Source organism: Hylobates moloch, unplaced genomic scaffold (assembly GCF_009828535.3).
Source record: "Hylobates moloch isolate HMO894 unplaced genomic scaffold, HMol_V3 SCAFFOLD_1, whole genome shotgun sequence".
Lineage (NCBI taxonomy): Eukaryota > Metazoa > Chordata > Mammalia > Primates > Hylobatidae > Hylobates > Hylobates moloch.
The window spans coordinates 125,226,735-125,243,026 of NW_026652276.1; the positions used below are offsets into that span (position 1 = coordinate 125,226,735).

At 46.8% G+C, this 16,292-nt stretch overlaps 2 protein-coding genes across 11 annotated transcripts in view; one reads left to right on the top strand and one right to left on the bottom strand.

The window, feature by feature from the left end:
- Positions 1-16,292, top strand: part of URGCP (upregulator of cell proliferation) — a 52,385-nt gene that overhangs the window by 4,914 nt on the left and 31,179 nt on the right. For 2 of the 10 annotated variants that reach the window (XM_032758224.2, XM_032758225.2), the window contains exon 1: positions 15,396-15,495. The exons of 2 other annotated variants lie outside the window; for them this stretch is intronic. In XM_032758224.2, coding sequence (XP_032614115.1) covers positions 15,482-15,495 — 14 coding nt within the window. In that variant the 5' untranslated portion in view covers positions 15,396-15,481. Of the gene's footprint in view, positions 1-2,104; positions 2,123-11,232; positions 11,355-14,807; positions 15,040-15,388; positions 15,496-15,564; positions 15,727-16,292 lie in introns of those variants that run through there. 6 more of the 10 variants (XM_058445358.1, XM_058445352.1, XM_058445348.1 and 3 more) reach the window with 6 other exon arrangements.
- LOC116812501 (tubulin gamma-1 chain-like) lies at positions 1,691-3,301 on the bottom strand. The gene is given in 2 exon segments (XM_032758231.2): positions 1,691-3,198; positions 3,201-3,301. Coding segments are annotated over 2 exon segments (1,353 nt in total). The 5' UTR covers positions 3,220-3,301; the 3' UTR covers positions 1,691-1,864.

Genomic DNA, 16,292 nt, shown 5'->3' on the forward strand with positions numbered 1-16,292 from the left:
AAACCTTGTGCTTTTATTTCAATGCTCAATTATTTACAGAAAAACACCTGCCACCACGCCTGGCTACAAACCCTTTTGAATTTAGTGTTCATACACAGAATTTCTTTTGCAAGAAACCTTCCACAACTTGTTTAAACCTTTAGCTTTATCTTATTTAAAATAATTCTTTAACCCTAGACAAAAATTTCCATGTCCATTCCTTCTTAGAACATTTTACTGAGATTTTATGATTAATGATTATTTGCTAAGTTTAAGAGCCTTACCAAGTCCCTTGCCAAGTCCTGGGCTTTGCCAAGTTGTAAAGTAGGCAAGTTAAACAGTTCTCAAAGTCCAAAGAAGCAGTTTATAACTGTAAAATATTTAGCAAACCTAATATCTGTCCCATATAATTTAGACCACCTGTCTACATTTTCACAACATTTGCATTTTACCAGTAATCTTTAAGACTGTTTTTATTTCTCAAGGATTAAAGTCACACGAACTAAAAGGTATTACAGCTTTTATTTTCCCTTCAAAAATATTTGATCAAAGCACTTATTTTCCTTTAGGTCAGTTAATTAGAGCTCTCTGTCTCTCTTTTTTTTTTTTTTTTTTTTTTTGAGACGGAGTCTCGCTGTTTAGCCCAGGCTGGAGTGCAGTGGCGGGATCTCAGCTCGCTGCAAGCTCCGCCTCCTGGGTTCATGCCATTCTCCTGCCTCAGCCTCCTGAGCAGCCGGGACTACAGGCGCCTGCCACCACGCCTGGCTAATTTTTTTTGTATATTTAATAAAGACGGGGTTTCACTGTGTTAGCCAGATGGTCTCGATCTCCTGACCTCGTGATCTGCCCGCCTCGGTTTCCCAAAGTGCTGGGATTACAGGTGTGAGCCACTGCGCCCGGCCTAGAGCTCTCTTTATTTTATAGACATCACACACAACACATATAACTGCATAGACAAACAGAAGCAGATCCAGTAGCTACAAGATTTTCTGTTCGCCAATCTCCTAATTGGACTATTGGCCTCTAGTGGGGCCCTTTAAGAGCAGGGCTAGAAAAGCATGCAGTTTTCAGGGCCCAATAAACGGGGATAGCTGGAAGACAAAAACAGACTTTGAGGGGGACCTATCTGCTTTTAATTGCTGAGTTTTCAAGAGAACAACAGAAATTTCTCCCAAAATGGCATGCATGGCACCTTTTCTGTTCTTCTCAAGGAGTCCTAGGCCATCAGAAATTATTTTAGGGCCTCATGTGTGCATTAAGGGTAGCAAGACAAAACGGAGAAAAGGAATTCAGTCAACTGAGAAAAAATCTTTTTCCAGAAAAAGAAGATCCAAAAAGAGAAAAACATAAAGGTTTTAAAAATATCCACTTTTTTTGTTGTTTTTGAGACAGACTCTCGCTCTGTTGCCCAGGCCAGTGTGCAATGGTGCAATCTTGGCTTACTGCAACCTCCACCTCCCAGGTTCAAGCAATTCACCTGCCTCAGCCTACTGAGTAGCTAGGACTACAGGCAAGTGCCACCACACCCAGCTAATTTTTTTTTGTATTTTTAGAAGGGACAGGGTTTCACCATGTTGGCCAGGCTAGTCTTGAACTCATGACCTCAGGTGATCTGCCCACCTTAGCCTCCCAAAGTGCTGGGATTGCCAGTGTGTCAGTGCACTCCCCCCAGATATCCATTTTTTTAAAAAAATTTATATCCACTGCTTTATTAAAGATACATAGTCTCATAAGAGGAGAAGTAATGTGTTCGCAGGCTAACAGAAAATGCATGTATATGAGAAAGAGATGTGTGAGGTCCCTGATCTGTGCTCTAAGGGAGTGGTCAGTCAGGCAGGGCCTTGGCCAACCAGTAAGGCAGATGAGGGTCCCTGTCCTGGGGGACTCACTGCTCCTGGGTGCCCCAGGAGATGTAGTCTGGCCATGTAGCCACATGATACTCATCCATGAGCTGCTGCACAATCTCCCTAGATGTGTCCATCTCATCAAAGTTGTCCTTGAACATGTCCTCCTTGCGGAACGGCTCCAGGAAGACCTCCCACTTCCACAGCTTGTCATATTGGCGACAGGTTCTCTCGAAGAGTGAGGAGATGCTGGTGTGGTTGGCCATCATGAGCCCACTGACCCAGTGGGCCAAGGGCAGGTAAGGAGACTTCCTCGACAGGGCCACCTGGATGCTGGTGGGGCCCCACAGGATGAAGTTGGCCAACTTCCATTCCTGGATCCTCTGCAGGCTCTTGTGGACCTGGGTGGGGTCCACCTCTCCTTGGATGGTGTTGACGATGGCGATGTAGGAGTGGTTGGTCTGGCAGTCTCGGCCTGTGGACACCGTCACGTTCTTAGGCTGCAGCAGCCACCTCATGACATCCAGGACCATGGTCTTCCTCATGCTGGCCACTGACTGGTCCATAATCAGCAGGGTGTAGCCAGTCATGAGAAAGTGGAGCCATGGGGTGGGAATGAGTGAGGCGATGAGGCCGATGAGGTCATTGTTCATGTGGCCGGGGTAGCGCACGGTGATGGTGCTGGCCGAGATGATGGTGGACACCAGCTGGTTGGTCTGAGAGAAGGATGGGTTCTGGATGTGCAGGCGGTCTGTGGCAATCCGGTTCAGGGCTGTGTTGTGTAGCACCACCACACAGTCTGCGTTCTGCATCAGCCTCTTGAGTGTGAGGAGTGAATTATAAAGCTGGACCACCACGTTGCTCATCTCGTCCTGGTTGGGAAACACTGAGTACGTCTGCACCAGCTTCTTAGGATACCTGTCATTCAGCCATTCTGAGAGGTAGGAGCCCAGGCCAGAGCCTGTCCCCCCAGCAATGGAGCAACACAGCACAAAGCCATCTAGATTGTCACTACCATCTGCCTCCTGGTCTGTGATGTTAAAAATGTTCTCGTGGATCTTCTCTCTCTGGGAGAATCTGCTGGCCCAGATGTTGCCAGCTCTTCCTCCATGCTCCGACAGGTAGATGTTCTCTGGGTTGTAGAGCTTGGCATAGGGAGAGTAGAGGATGGAGTGGATCACCTGGGGCTCCAGGTCCAGCAGCATGGCCCAGGGGATGTAGTGCTCATCGTCTGCCTGGTAGAAAAAGATGTCCTTGCGGTCAGTGCCCTCAGTGGTGAACTCCTCCATGGTGCCCTCGGGGCTGATACCATGCTCAGTGCACAGCTGTTTCCAGAACTCGAACTCAATCTGATTGCTGCACTGGCCCAATTGTGGGTGATGATTTCCCTCGGCATCGCTCCTCAGGCACCGGCATTGCAGCCGCTCCCACCCGCAACGCTGCTGCATGCCAGCCCCCCAGATATCCACTTTTAATTAAGCTGAATACTCTTCAAGAAAATCTTATTTTGGGGTCTGGGTGCGGTGGCTCATGTCTGTAATCCTAGCACTTTGGGAGGCCGAAGTGGGTGGATCACTTGAGGTCAGGAGTTCAAGACCAGCCTGGCCAACATGATGAAACCCTATCTCTACTAAAAATACAAAAATTAGCTGGAAATCACTTGAACCCAGGAGGCGGAGGTTGCAGTGAGCCAAGATCGTGCCACTGCACTGTAGCCTGGGCAACACAGCAAGACTCCATCTAAAAAAGAAAGAAAGAAAATCCTTTTTTTCTTTTTTTTTTTTTCGAGCTCTATTGCCCAGGCTGGAGTGCAGCAGTGTGACCTCCACTTGCTGAAACCTCTGCTTTTTGGGTTCAAGTGATTCTCCTGTGTCAGCCTCCTGAGTAGCTGGGATTACAGGCACCCACCACCATGCCCAACTAATTTTTGTATTTTTAGTAGAGACAGGATTTTGCCATGTTGCCCAGGATGGTCTAGAACTCCTGACCTCAAGTGATCCACTTGCCTCAGCCTCCCAAAGTGCTGGGATTACAGGCGTGAGCCACTGCACCCAGCTGTGTTTTTTTTGTTTGTTCTGTTTTTTGAGACGGTCTTGCTCTGTCGCCCAGGCTGGAGTACAGGGCACAATCATGGCTCACTGCAACCTCAACCTCCTGGATTCAAGCAATCCTCCCTCCTCAGCTTCCTGGGTAGCTGGGACTACATGCCACCATGCCCGGGCAATTTTTTATTTTTTGTAGAGACAGGGTCTCACTATGTTGCTGGAATATAGGCATGAGCCACCACACCTGGCCAAGAAAATCCTTTTAAATCCTTTATTACCCAACATTAGCCATGCCAAGCAGCCAATATTTCTGGCTTTTGAACATTACTAAAGGTAACCTCCCAGGTGTTCAGAGAAAGGAAAATTTAAGGTGGTCCATGAAGGGGAAGAGAATCAACAAATGATAAAGGTCACAAAGATATCAAACCAGAAAGGACTCACTCCCTAAGCCAGGATTGAACCCGGGCTGCCACTGTAAAATGGCAGAAGCTAAAACAAAGCACTGCCGTGTGGTTACAGGTCACACTTCCAAGAACGTAAAACCAGATGGAGGCCTGCAGCAAAGTTTGCCACTGGCCAGTTTGCTGGGCTTGCTTCAACAGCAGGCCTATGGAGTCCTAGACCCACATCCCATCCCAAGGTACCCCTCTTTCTGACAGAACTATACGGAGAGACATGCAGAGCACACCAGATTGGCTACAGCTTAAGACCACCCTCACAAATCCTTTTTTATTAATTAAAACTTTACAGATAATATAAACAGTGATCCTTATCATTCCCTTTCTGGTTTGTATAGGGAGAGAGAGGTCAAAATCCTGACTGGTTAAAAACAAAAACCAAAAAACAAAAAAAAACTCCTACCCTTTTGCTGACATGTCAGGTTTCTGGGCTCCCTCCCTGCCGAGCTCAATCCCAAGCCAACCAGTTTAAGGTTTAGGAAATTAACTTCTCCCAGTTTGGAGGATACATCCCAGGAGAGCGTCCCGCAGCATGGGGACACAATCACCCATCTGTAAACAGAGGACAGAGGAGGAGAAAGGAATAAGAAGGCATTTATTTAAAGGAGCCCCAGGACTCAGGATGCATTTGAAAGATGTATGGCTACTCATCTAGAAACGGGAGCAAGGCGTCCCTGGTTCCCTTCTCTTCCTAGCAAATACCCAGGGTACATTAGGAAGAGAAAGCAAGGCATCCCTCTTTCTTTTGTCCTTATATCCCTGAGTCCTGGCAACCATGACAGGATGCCTCCCATGGGTGTCAAAGTGGCTTTCACCCATGTTAAGTGGGGAGTGGGGGGTAGGGAGTGGGATTATCTGCTCTTACCCGTATATGCCCTATCTCCTCTGCTGTCAATAGTCTTTGCATTCCTACACCTCATTTATGCCATGGATACTAGCATGACCTTTATCCATGAAATGAGGCTTGGCTTAATCGGCAGAAATTAGTCATGCTTACCTGCACTGTGCCTTTTCACTTCTGTTGTCATCTGCCTCTGGATCCCTCAGATCCAGTTTTCTTTCCTAGGGCTTCGACCCAAAGCTTGGAATTGAGTTTGGGTCAAAATAACTGCCTCAGGTTGTTGCATGGACTCCTTATCATAAGCTGAATGCTAAGGTCAAGCTGTGGAATTGAGTCCTTCTCCAACAAGGGAGAGAAAAGGGTGTCTTCTGAGTTGGGATCCTGGCCGAGTAAAACGTCGTCTAAAAGGAAAAAAGCCTCTAGTGTAGAGAAGCCACCTCTACTTGCAGGGCCATTTTATTAGGTTGGTGCAAAAGCAATGACAGTCCTCGCCATTCTAAGTAATAGCAACAACTGCAACTACTTTTGCACCAGCCTACTCCTGGCCTGGTGGAGGAAACGAAAGGAAAAACAGCTTAAATGCAGGGCTGTGTTAACTGCTGACAGGATGGAGAAAAGAAAAAGATGCCCGGGAAACAAACCTCTTATTCTTATGCAAATGAGTTTCTCCAACAGGGAGAGAAACTTTTTTTTTGAGGTGGAGTTTCACTCTTGTTGCCCAGGCTGCAGTGCAGTGGCGCAATCTCGGCTCACTCCAACCTCCACCTCCCAGGTTCAAGTGATTCTCCTGCCTTAGCCTCCCAAGTAGCTGAGATTACAGGTGCATGCCACCATGCCCAGCTAATTTTTGTATTTTTATTAGAGACGGGGTTTCACCATGTTGGCCAGGCTAGTCTCAAACTCCTGACCTCAGGTGATCTGCCTGCCTCGATCTCCCAAAGTGCTGGGATTACAGGCGTGAGCCATTGCACCCGGCAAAGAAACTTTTAATTGCTGTTTCTACCCTGGGGTTTGGACTGAGCTGGACCCCTCAGCCAGAGGAGGGGAAGACTCCATGGTATGTAGTGTGGAACACTGGACAGACAGCTGCATGCGGCCCTTGGGCCATGAGCCCCAGCCTCAGCTGGGAGGGTCAGGGAGGCACCACTTGCCTGTCCGTCCCACACATGCATCTGCAGCCATTGGGGTGGGGGTGGAATACCCCCAATATTGTAAAAGATAAGTGCCATTACAGTCCTGCAAAAAGAAGGAAAATGCCATAGAAAAGGCTGAGTTGGACCAAGGCTGACATTCCTGGTCCCTGAGAGCGATGGGGTGAGGGGGTGCAGTTTCCTCTATCCTCAGAAGAAGCCCGAGGACAAGAAGGCTCAGAAAGGAAAGGGAAACAGATTTTTTTGGTGTACATTTTACTCACCCCTCCTCATGTCCCTGTATGGGCCACCAAAATGATGCAGGATTTTTTGCTCCTTAGCTCTGCTAAAATCCGGGTTCTTGTCTCACAACTAGGAAAAATTAGGCACACAGACACCTGTGAAAAGTGAGGAGAGCAGAATTTATTAAAAGAAAGCTCTCAGCAAAAAAGAGAGGGTCCTGCCAACAGGCTCCCACCTCACCGATTGAATACCAGACCAACACACATGAGCTGAAGAGGCCAGGCTCCTCTCCCAGCATAAGGTGTGAATTCCTGGTGGCTCCACCCCCATTCTTCCAGTGCGCATACGAGCCATTAGTCTGAGCCACTCCACATTGATTTGCCTTACTGCACATGTGTTAAGGGACAGAATTTTTCACCATGGGCATGTTTAAACAAGTACCCTGTGCACCATGACCTGTGCGGCATATGGCTGTCTCCTGTCTCTATCTGTAGTATCAGTAAAGAGATAGAAAACCTACAAAGAAACCGAAAAATAATTCAGGAGCTGAAAAGTATAATAACAAATAAAAAATGCACTGGAGGGATTCAAAGCAAATTTGAACAGAGAAAAGAATCTGTGAACTTGGAGATAGGACAATGGAAATTACCAAATCTGAGGAACAAAACCATCTGGGGATGCAGTCCAGTAGGTCTCAGCCTTATTTTACTCAGCCTGTATTCAAGATGGAGTTGTTGTGGTTCAAATGCCTCTAACACAAGTGAGATGAACTCAGAGAGGAGACCCACACTGACACATAATTAAACTCTCTCTCTTTTATCTTTTATTTTTTTGAGACACTTTCATCCTGCCGCCCAGGCTGGAGTACAGTGGTATGATCTTGGCTCACTGCAACCTCCATCTCCCAGGCTCAAGAGATGCTCTCACCTCAGGCACCCAAGTAGTTAGGACTACAGGCATGCATTAGCATGCCCGGCTAGAATTTTTTTTGAGGGTGGTTAGAGATGGGGTTTTACCATGTTGCCTAGGCTGGTCTCAAGCTCCTGGACTCAAGTAATCCACCCTCCTCAGCCTCCCAAAGTGCTGGGATTACAGGTGTGAGCCACCACACCCAGCCATAATTAAACTTTCAAAAGCCAGCCTGGCAAAACCCGTCTCTACAAAACATACAAAAATTAGCCAGGTGTGGTGGCAAGCACCTGTAGTACCAGCTACTCAGGGGGCTGAGGCCAAAGGATTGCTTGAGCCCAAGAAATCAGCTTGAACTAATATCACGCCACTGCACTCCAGCCTGAGTGACAGAGCAAGACAGTCTCTATAAAAAAACAAATAAAATAGGCCAGGTGCAGTGGCTCATGCCTATAATACCAGGACTTTGGTAGGCCAAGGCAGGTGGATCACTTGAGGGTAGGAGTTCAAGACCAGCCTGGCCAACATGGTAAAAACCTGTTTCTACTAAAAATACAAAAATTAGCTGGGCGTGGTGATGTGCACCTGTAGTCCCAGCTACTTGGAAGGCTGAGGCAGGAGAATCACTTGAACCAGGGAGGCGGAGGTTGCAGTGAGCCAAGATCATGCCACCGTACTCCAGCCTGGGCAACAGAGCGAGATTCCATCTCAAAAATAAATAAATAAATGAAATAAAATAAAACTTTCAAAAGCCAAAAACAGAGAATCTTGAAAGTGTGAAGAGAGAAGTGATTCATCATATTTAAGGGCTCTTTAATAAGACTATCAGCAGATTTCTCACCAGAAACTTTTAAGGCTAGCAGGCAGCGGAGTGATATATTTAAAGTGCTTAAAGAAAATAACTGTCGGGGCCAGGCGCGGTGGTTCACGCCTGTAATCCCAGCACTTTGGGAGGCCAAGGCAGGCAGATCACAAGGTCAGGAGATCAAGACCATCCTGGCTAACACGGTGAAACCCCGTCTCTACTAAAAATACACACAAAAAATAATAACTGGGTGTGGTGGCAGGCGCCTGTAGTCCCAGCAACTCGGGAGGCTGAGGCAGGAGAATGGCATGATCACAGGAGGCAGAACTTGCAGTGAGCCGAGTTCGCACCACTGCACTCCAGCCTGGGCAACAGAGCGAGACTCCGTCTCAAAAAAAAAAAAAAAAAAAAAGAAAACTGTCAACCAAGAATCTTATATCTGGCAAATTATCCTTCAAAAGTATGGGAGAGGCTGGGCGGGATGGCTCACACCTGTAATCCCAGCACTTTGGGAGGCCGAGGTGGGTGGATCACTTGAGGTCAGGAGTTGGAGACCAGTCTGGCCAACATGGTGAAACCCTGTCTTTACTAAAAATACAAAAATTAGCTGGGCATGGTGGCGCACGGCTGTAATCCCAGCTACACGGGAGGCTGAGGCAGGAGAATCTCTTGAACCCGGGAGGTGGAGGTTGCGGTGAGCTGAGATCATGCCACTACATTCCAGCCTGGGCAACAGAGTGAGACTGTCTCAAAAAAAAAAAAAAAATTGAAGGAGAAATTAAGACATTCACAGAAACAAAAGCCAAGCGAATTCATTACCAATAGACTGGTCCTGCAGGAAATGCTGAAGGGAGTCATACAAATTGCTATAAAATATTAAAGAATAAATACATAAAAGGAAAGACATTCTATGTTGATGGGTTGAATTGGAAGACAATATTGTTAAGATGTCACTATTACCCAAAGTGATCTGCAGATACAATGTAATCCCTATCAAAATCTCACTGATGGTTTTGCAGAAATGGAAAAACCCATCCTAAAGTTCATATGGAATCTGAAGGGATCCTGAATAGCCAAAACAGTTTTAAAAAGGAACAAAGCTAGGCCGGGCGCGGTGGCTCACGCTTGTAATCCCAGCACTTTGGGAGGCCGAGGGGGGCGGATCACGAGGTCAGGAGATCGAGACCACGGTGAAACCCCATCTCTACTAAAAGTGGTGGGGGGCCTGTAGTCCAGTATCGAGGGTGAGGCAGAGAATGGGTGAACCTGGAGGAGTTGCAGTGAGCGGTTGCTGATCCAGCCTGGGCAACAGGGAGATCCGTCTCAAAAAAAAAAAAAAAATAAGTGAGGATTAATTCCTGTTTCAGGCTGGAATGCAGTGGTGCAATCTCGGCTCACTGCAACCTCCATCTCCTGGGTTCAAGCAATTCTCCTGCCTTAGCCTCCCGAGTAGCTGGGACTACAGGCGTGCGCCACCACGCCTGGCTAATTTTTTGTAGTTTTAGTAGAGACAGGGTTTCACCATGTTGGCCAGGCTGGTCTGGAACTCCTGACCCCAGGTAATCCACCAGCCTCGGTTTCCCAAAGTGCTGGGATTACAGGCATGAGCAACCACACCCGGCCTATATTACTTTAATTTTTATTATTTCCCTCCTTTTGCTAGCTTTGGATATAGTTTGCTCTTCATTTTCTTTTTCTTTAAGGTATAGAGCTAAGTTATTGATTTGAGATCTTTCTTTGTTTTAAATATAGGCATTAAACTATAAATTTCCCTCTTAGAACTGACTGCACTGCATCCCATAAGTTTTGGTATATTTTATTTTTTTTCAAGATATTTTCTAATTTCCTGTGTTTTTTTCTTTTGGTCCATTGGTTGCTTAAGGGTGTTCTTTAATTTCCACACATTTGTCAATTTTCTAGTTTTCTTCCTGTTCTGAGGTCTAGTTTCTAGTTTCATTCCATTATGATCAAAAAAGATACTTTATATGATTTTATTATTTTATGATGTATTAAGGCTTGTTTTGTGACCTAACATATGGTCTATCTTGGAGAGTGTTCCATGTGCATTTGAGAAGAATATGTATTTTGCTGTTGTTCAGTAGTGTTGTGCATATGTCTGTTAGGTCCTATTTATTTATTTGAGACAGAGTTTCACTCTTGTTGCCCAGGATGGAGTGCAATGATGCGATCTCGGCTCACTGCAACTTCCACCTCCCAGGTTCAAGCAATTTTCCTGCCTCAGCCTCCCAAGTAGCTGGGATTACAGGCATCCGCCACCACGCCTGGCTAATTTTTTGTATTTTTAGTAGAAACGGGTTTCATCATTTTGGCCAGGCAGGTCTTAAACACCTGACCTCAGGTGATCCACCCTCCTCAGCCTCCCAAAGTGCTGGGATTACAGGCGTGAGCCACAGTGCCTGGCCCTATTTATTTGAGATGGAGTCTCGCTCTGTCACCCAGGCTGGAATCAGTGGCATGATCTCAGCTCTCTGCAACCTCCACCTCCTGGGTTCACACAATACTCCTGCCTCAGCTTCCTGAGTAGCTGGGATTATAGGTGTGCACCACCACAACCAGCTAATTTTTGTATTTTTAGCAGAGACGAGGTTTTACCATGTTGGCCATACTGGTCTTGAACTCCTGACCTCAAGTGATCCACCTGCCTTGGCTTCACAAAGTGCTGGGATTGCAGGTGTGAGCTACTGTGCCTGGCTGGTCCAGTTTATTTATAGTGCTGTTCAGGCTGTCTATTTTCTTATGGTTCTCCTGTCTGATTGTACTATTATTGAAAGTGGGGTATTGAAGTTTCCAACTTTTATTATAGAAGTTTGTATTTTTTCTCTTTAATTCTGTCAATGTTAGCTTCATATTTTTTGGGAACCTTTTGTTTGGTGCATACATGTTTATCATTGTTATGTCTTCTTAGTGAATTGACTCATCAATATGTAATGTTCTTTTTATTTATTTATTTTTATGAGAAAGAATCCTGCTGTGTCATCCAGGCTGGAGTGCAGTGGTGAAATCTTGGCTCACTGCGGCTTCAGCCTCCCAGGCTCAAGAGATCCTCCCATCTCAGCCTCCTGAATAGCTGGGACTACAGGTATGTACTACCACACCTGGCTAATTGTGTTTATTATTTGTAAAGACAAGGTCTTACTATGTTTCCCAGGCTGATCTCAAACTCCTGGGCTCAAGTGATCCTCCTGCCTTAGCCTCTAAAAGTGTGGGGATTAAAGGTGTGAGCCACCATGTTGGGACTTGTCGAAAAAAGATTTTAGTGTAAATTTTTAATAAAAAGATGGGACCAGGCATGGTGGCTCACATCTGTAATACCAGCACTATGGGAGGTGAGGCAGGTTATTGCTTCATCCCAGAAGTTTGAGACCAGCCTGGACAACATGGGGAAACCCTGTCTCTACAAAAAAAAAAAAAAAATTAGCCAGACATGGTGGCACATGCCTATAGTCCCAGCTACTTAGGAGTTTGAGATGGGAGAATCACTTTGAGCTGGGAAGTTGAGGCTGCAGTGGGTCATGACTACATCACTGCACTCCAGCCTGGGCAACAGAGTGAGACTGTGTCTCATAAATAAATAAACAAACAAATAAATAGACTAGTTGTCACTATGTTGCCCAGGCTGGTCTTGAACTCCTGGCCTCAAGTGATCTTTCTGCCTTGGCCTCCCAAAGTGCTGAGATTATAGGTGTGAGCCACAATGCCCAGCCTACAATTTCCTTATATGTCTCTTGTAACAGGGTGTCTTTTATTTTTTTGAGATAGAGTTTGGCTCTTGTTGCCCAGGCTGGAGTGCAATGGCACGATCTTGGTTAACCACAACCTCTGCCTCCCGGGTTCAAGCGATTCTCCTGCCTCAGCTTCCCGAGTAGTTGGGATTACAGGCAAGCGCCACCACGCCCAGCTAATTTTGTATTTTTAGTAGAAACGGGGTTTCTCCATGTTGGCCAGGCTGGTCTTGAACTCCTGGCCTCAAGTGATCCACCCACCTCAGCCTCCGACTGGGATTACAGGCATGAGGCACAGCACCGGCCAATTTTATTTATTATTATTTTTTAAATTATTTTTTATTTTTATTTTTGAGACAGTCTGTCACCCAGGCTAGAGTGCAGTGGCTGCAGTCACTGCAGCCTCCACCTCCTGGGTTCAAGCAATTCTCCTGCCTCAGCCTCCTAAGTAGCTGGGACTACAGGCACACGCCACCACACCCAGCTAATTTTTGTATTTTTAGTAGAGATGGGGTTTCACCATGTTGGCCAGGCTGTCTCAAACTTCTGACCTCAAGTGATCCACCCGCCTCGGCCTCCCAAAGTGCTGAGATTACAGGCATGAGCCACTGTAACTGGCCTAAAATACTGGTTTTTAACCTATGAAATTGGCAATGATTTTGAAAAATTGTAAAAGTTATACAGTGTTTTGGAAAACTAGGACTATCAGGTGATTTTGCTGGGAAGGCAGTCTGTACATATGTGTGTATATGTTGTGTATGTGTATATTTGTGCATCTGTATATATGTGTGCAGGTATATGTATACATATGTGTGTATGTGTATTATGTATTTAAGTATATGTGTATTAGTGTTTTTGTATGTGTGTAGGTATACACATACACAGAGTATGTATGTATCGGAAGAGCCTTAAAATACTGATATCCTATTGATCTAGAAATTCAACTCTTCAAAATTTGGCATAAGGAAATAATCATTGATGTTTATGGGATGCTTTGGCTATAAGGATATTTATTACTCACATTCCTTATAATAATGAAATACTGGTAACAATATTTATGTCCAACAGTAGGGTTTGGTTAAACATGATGGTCTAACCATACAGTGGGATGCTAAAATTCATGTTAAGTGTATGGGCCACGGGAAGGTTTCCCCTTGCCCTCTGAAGATTTACTGAAAAATCAACTCAGAAAAAGCAGATTAATTGAAGAAAAGGCATACAAATTTTATGAATGTGTACACAGGGAGAATTACAGAATGATTTCCCACCACCCAACAGGGTTCAGAAGCTTGTAGACCATCTTGGCAAAACAACTTACAGGAGGGGAGAAAGAGGAATTCTTTCGAGGGGCAATAAAGGATTACTAGGGAGAAGGAATGGATCAGGGCACAGAGATTAACTTGTACACTATCCTATGAAAGGGTCTTTTCAGGTGTGGTTACATTCTTGGTCTTACAGGGAGGGCAAGAAAAACAGTTGTTCTCCTTGGAAGGTCTGGACTTTAGGCAGATAAAGACATCTTGTGTTTTGGGAGAAACCAGTGGGGAGGGAGATCAGAGAGACCTTGAGGCTTCTTCAGTTCAGCTTGTTGAAGTGCCATATTTGGGGGTTATCGGTTTCTGAACCAGATTTTATGTCAGTAAACATGTATTGCTTATGTTTAAAAGAATGCTTATTTTAGGCCAGGCATGGTGGCTCACACCTGTAACCCCAGCACTTTGGGAGGCTGAGGCAGGCAGATCACCTGAGGTTGGGAGTTTGAGACCAGCCTGACCAACATGGGGAAACCCTGTCTCTACTAAAAATAAAAGAATTAGCCAGGTGTGGTAGTGGGCGCCTGTAGTCCCAGCTACTGGGAGGCTGAGGCAGAATTGCTTGAACCCGGGAAGTGGAGGTTGCAGTGAGCCAAGATCTCGCCATTGCACTCTGGCCTGGGCGACAAGGCAAGATCCTGTCTCAAACAAACAAGCTCTTTTAGTCTGATCTCCATCATTTCATTACTCCCTTGAATCAGGCATTTAGGATTTAGGATTTCCCACGCCTCAAACTCTTCCTAACCCTGGTCCTCCTGGATTTGTCCTTATTTTGGGTGTCACAAGTTCCCGTGGCTTTACTTATCAGCTCCCATTTACAGAGCATTAATTATCTTCTGAACTCAAGGCAGCAGTTATGAATTTCTTTACTGAAGAGGACAAGGAGGCTCAGAAACATTGACTGGATTCTCCCAGGAGGAAAAGAGACCATGCATCACGCAATGTTTACTAACATTTAAAAATAGTTACAAATGGTTACAAATATTAAATCATTTAATCTTCACAGAGAGGAAGGGACTTATTTTTAGCCTTATTTTTCAAATAAGGAACTGTGGCCCTGGAAAGGTTCTATCTTGCAGGGGCTCCTGGATCTGGTAATTGGTGGAGCCCAAGATTCCAACACAGGTATTCTGGCTTCAGAGCTAAGGTTTTAATCACTGCTTTGCTGTCTTGTATTCTTAATAGTAGTAAACATTTTTAAATAGTGATTGTTAATGATATTTTATTTTTAACTTTAATTTTATTTTTAAAAATGAAACAGGGCGGGGCGGGCAGGGGGTCGTCTCAATATGTTGCCCAGGCTGATCTCGAACTCCTGGGCTCAGTCGATCCTCCTGCCTCGGCCTCCCAAAGTGGTGGGATTATAGACGTGAGCCACTGCGTTCGAACAGTGATATTTAACATAACACTAAAAATGTTATCAACAATGGTTTACATTGTCCAGAGCTTTTTATTAAGCATTTTCACTTAGATCATTTTTGGAAACTCATTTTGCAGAGACAAGAACTGAAGCTGAAAAATCTACCTGCCTAAGGACTCGTAACTTGTAAGAGTAGTTGTGAAACCTCACTGGAGGAACTGCAGATTCATTATTTTTACTTAATAACACACTATAAAGAATAATAAAAGTGCTTCGCATTGCCTAGAGCTTCATAATGCCACTTTACACACATTTTACAACGGGTACCGTCCCAGAGAGGCCAGCAACTCGTCCAACACAGCACTGCAAGTAAGAAGTAGGAAAGTTATTGTTTTGCTTAATAATAACGCCTTACGCTTCGGGGCTAAAGAAAAGGCTTTTCTTACAGAAATTAAACTCCAATTACAGAAAAGTGTGTTCAGTAAGGCCCTGGGGCAGGTTCGTGGCCCGGGGGCAGGTTATCCTGCAGCTTTTGGCACCGCAGGCACCGCCCGGCGAGTTCTGGCCTCCGGGCACCTGGGCAGGTGGGCGTTGGGCGGGCTGCGGGCTGACCTGGGCCGCCCCGCCCCCACCCCGCCCTGGCCGTCCCGGGGCTGCTCCGAGAGGACCCAGGGCCCACCTCACCCCACCTCCATCCCTGGAGCGCGTCCCGGAGCGGGCGGGCGGCCGGCGGGCCAGGCCCCTCCCCGGCGCCGAGCCGCGGCCGCGCGGAGGAAGCGGAGGAGGCGGGAGCGGAGACCTCGCTGCGCTCATGGCGTCGCCCGGGTGAGTGCCGCCTCGCAGGCCCCGCGCCTCCGCGGCTGCCGGCAGGAACGGGAGCGGGACCCGGAGTGGCTCTGGCCTGCGGCCTCCGGTCTGGGACGCGGCCCGGACCCGGCCAGGGGCGCCCCTGCCCGCCGGGCCCACAAGGCCCACGGCCCGCTCGCGCCGACCTTGGGCGGACGCGGCCGCGGGCGCCGGCGGAGGACAGCGGCCCCCCGGGATTCGGGGGTCCGGGTACGCGGGCTAGGGGATCCGGGGAGGGCGCGAGGCCCGGAGGTGCCTGGGGCGCGGCGGGAGCGAGGGCCCGGCGAGCGGCTGGGGAACCGGGGTGCGGGTCCTCGCCGCGGCCCGGGGCAACCCGCGGAGGCCTGGAAATGCTTCACTCCGGCGCCTGGTATCGATGTTCCTGGGTTTTAAACTTGCTCGCATTGGGAGTGGACGCTTGTTTGCCGCGTCGTTGAGACGTACCCAGAATGTCAGGATCCGGGCAGATGCAGACCCTTTGCTGACAGCCGAAGAGCCGCTCCGGGATCTCCTTGGTCGGAGCCGTTGCCTACTGGCCTGCCTTGGGGTGGCTGCGCTTATTCTGATATTACCTCTTTTCAACTTTTTTGATTTAAATGTTATTCCTTTTAGGAAATGATGGTGACACATATAGTTTGTAATTTTTGAGAAAAAATTCTCACTTGGCAAACTAAAACCTCAGTAATTCATTATTTTTTTGTTTTGATAATTTTACTAGTACTGAAATCTGGGAATGACAGTCCAACACTTTCATTTTACAGAGAAAGAAATTAGGC